Below are 1,426 nucleotides of genomic sequence, written 5' to 3'. Positions count from 1 at the left end.
CTGATTTTCCTCGTGTGATGAAAGTAAATAACATATGTATATTTGTGTTATATTCGAATTATACAAAAAGAAAAACTCTTTTTTCTTTTCTTAATAGAGTTGCGAAATACGATACGGCCAGTTTTCATCGATTTGGTTTGTCATTTGTTTTTCCATGTCGTTAAGTGACATTCAGTTTTCACATATGAGTTTGTTAACGCTGATTATAAGCATTGTTACGGTTGTTTTTGCGTGTGAGTATTTCTCTTATCAGACTTACCGCAGCTCTCGAGCAACTTGATATCTATACACGATTTGTGTATTACAATGATGATCCAGCTGTGGCAGAAAACGGCTCTATGCTTGAGCTACTTGTGAGGGTAGGAATGGTCATTCGATTTCGAGCCACTTTAGAGTGTACTTGAATTTGGCTGTGGTTGTGATGGTGATGGTTAATTTAATAACAAACATAATAATACTTTCGATCAGCTTGATCGATTTGCCACGATATAATGGTCACTGTATATACAATAGGGAAAAGGGTCTAATCCTAGTAGCTCCTTAGAGCGTGCGAATAGCCTATTCTGAAGCTCTTGGCGTTCTTTCTGTGATGGTGATAACTTAGAATTGTGTAATCTCTATTAGTGTTTCGTTCAGAAATGCACATTAAAATACGTAGTATCAGTGAAAGAAATGAAAAAAAAACGAATTCTTTTATTTTCGGGGTACACATTTCTCATCAATGGAGCTTCTTGACCCTAGTGATATGAAAACACTCGTGAAAAATATATATTTCACGACTACTGCATATCACCAGCGTGCGCCACTTGACGTCAAACTTCAATGAAAAATTATGAATACCGAAGTTAGTACTGAAAAATAGGTTAATCGTTATATATAGGGTTCTCAGTAGTTTACGCCCTGAGCTCAGGTGAGTGAATTTCTGGAATTCTTTTTCAGGCGGGGGTCTTCGCGTTAGCGAGCCCGACATGTTTGAGCAATGCAAATTCGACTTGTCCGTGTTGCGATCCGCTGTGCCATTCGTGGGGCTTCCAGAAAGGCATGGAGCACCCAACTAGGCTGAGAAGCCACTTGGTGTGCCCTTATACGGGGAGAATTATGGTAAGTGGAAAATGAACATCCTTGAGACAGCAATAAAGACGAAATGAACATCACAAAAATTTTCCAGAATTTTTTGTTGTGATTCGTGAGGAAGTGTTCAGTTGAAGGTGTTATTCTGAGCCTATCGCAATTGATGAAAGTGATAATACTTTTTAGAAGCTATTTTGGACTACTCCAGTGTTGGAGGAATATATGTTTGCTTTCATCAGCTGATTCCAAAGCTACTCGAAGAATTCGGGCAGGAGTGTTCGGAAACCGATGAGAATTCCCCAAAATTTCCTCAGAATTTTGAATTGTAGTCAAATGAGTTTCACAATGTGGGGGG

The 1,426-nt window shown here is 38.6% G+C and overlaps 1 protein-coding gene across 1 annotated transcript in view; it reads left to right on the top strand.

Moving 5' to 3' along the window:
• Pmar_PMAR022598 (hypothetical protein) overlaps positions 1 to 1,426 on the top strand; it is a gene marked incomplete at both ends in the record, with an annotated part of 11,968 nt that overhangs the window by 8,858 nt on the left and 1,684 nt on the right. The window contains one exon of the mRNA XM_002784906.1: positions 254 to 359. Within this exon, the coding sequence (XP_002784952.1) occupies positions 254 to 359 (106 nt within the window). The remainder of the gene's footprint in view (positions 1 to 253; positions 360 to 1,426) is intronic.

This window comes from Perkinsus marinus (genome assembly GCF_000006405.1).
Source record: "Perkinsus marinus ATCC 50983 genomic scaffold scf_1104296934368, whole genome shotgun sequence".
Classification (NCBI taxonomy): Eukaryota; Perkinsozoa; order Perkinsida; family Perkinsidae; genus Perkinsus; species Perkinsus marinus.
This window is presented reverse-complemented; position numbering and strand designations above follow the sequence as displayed.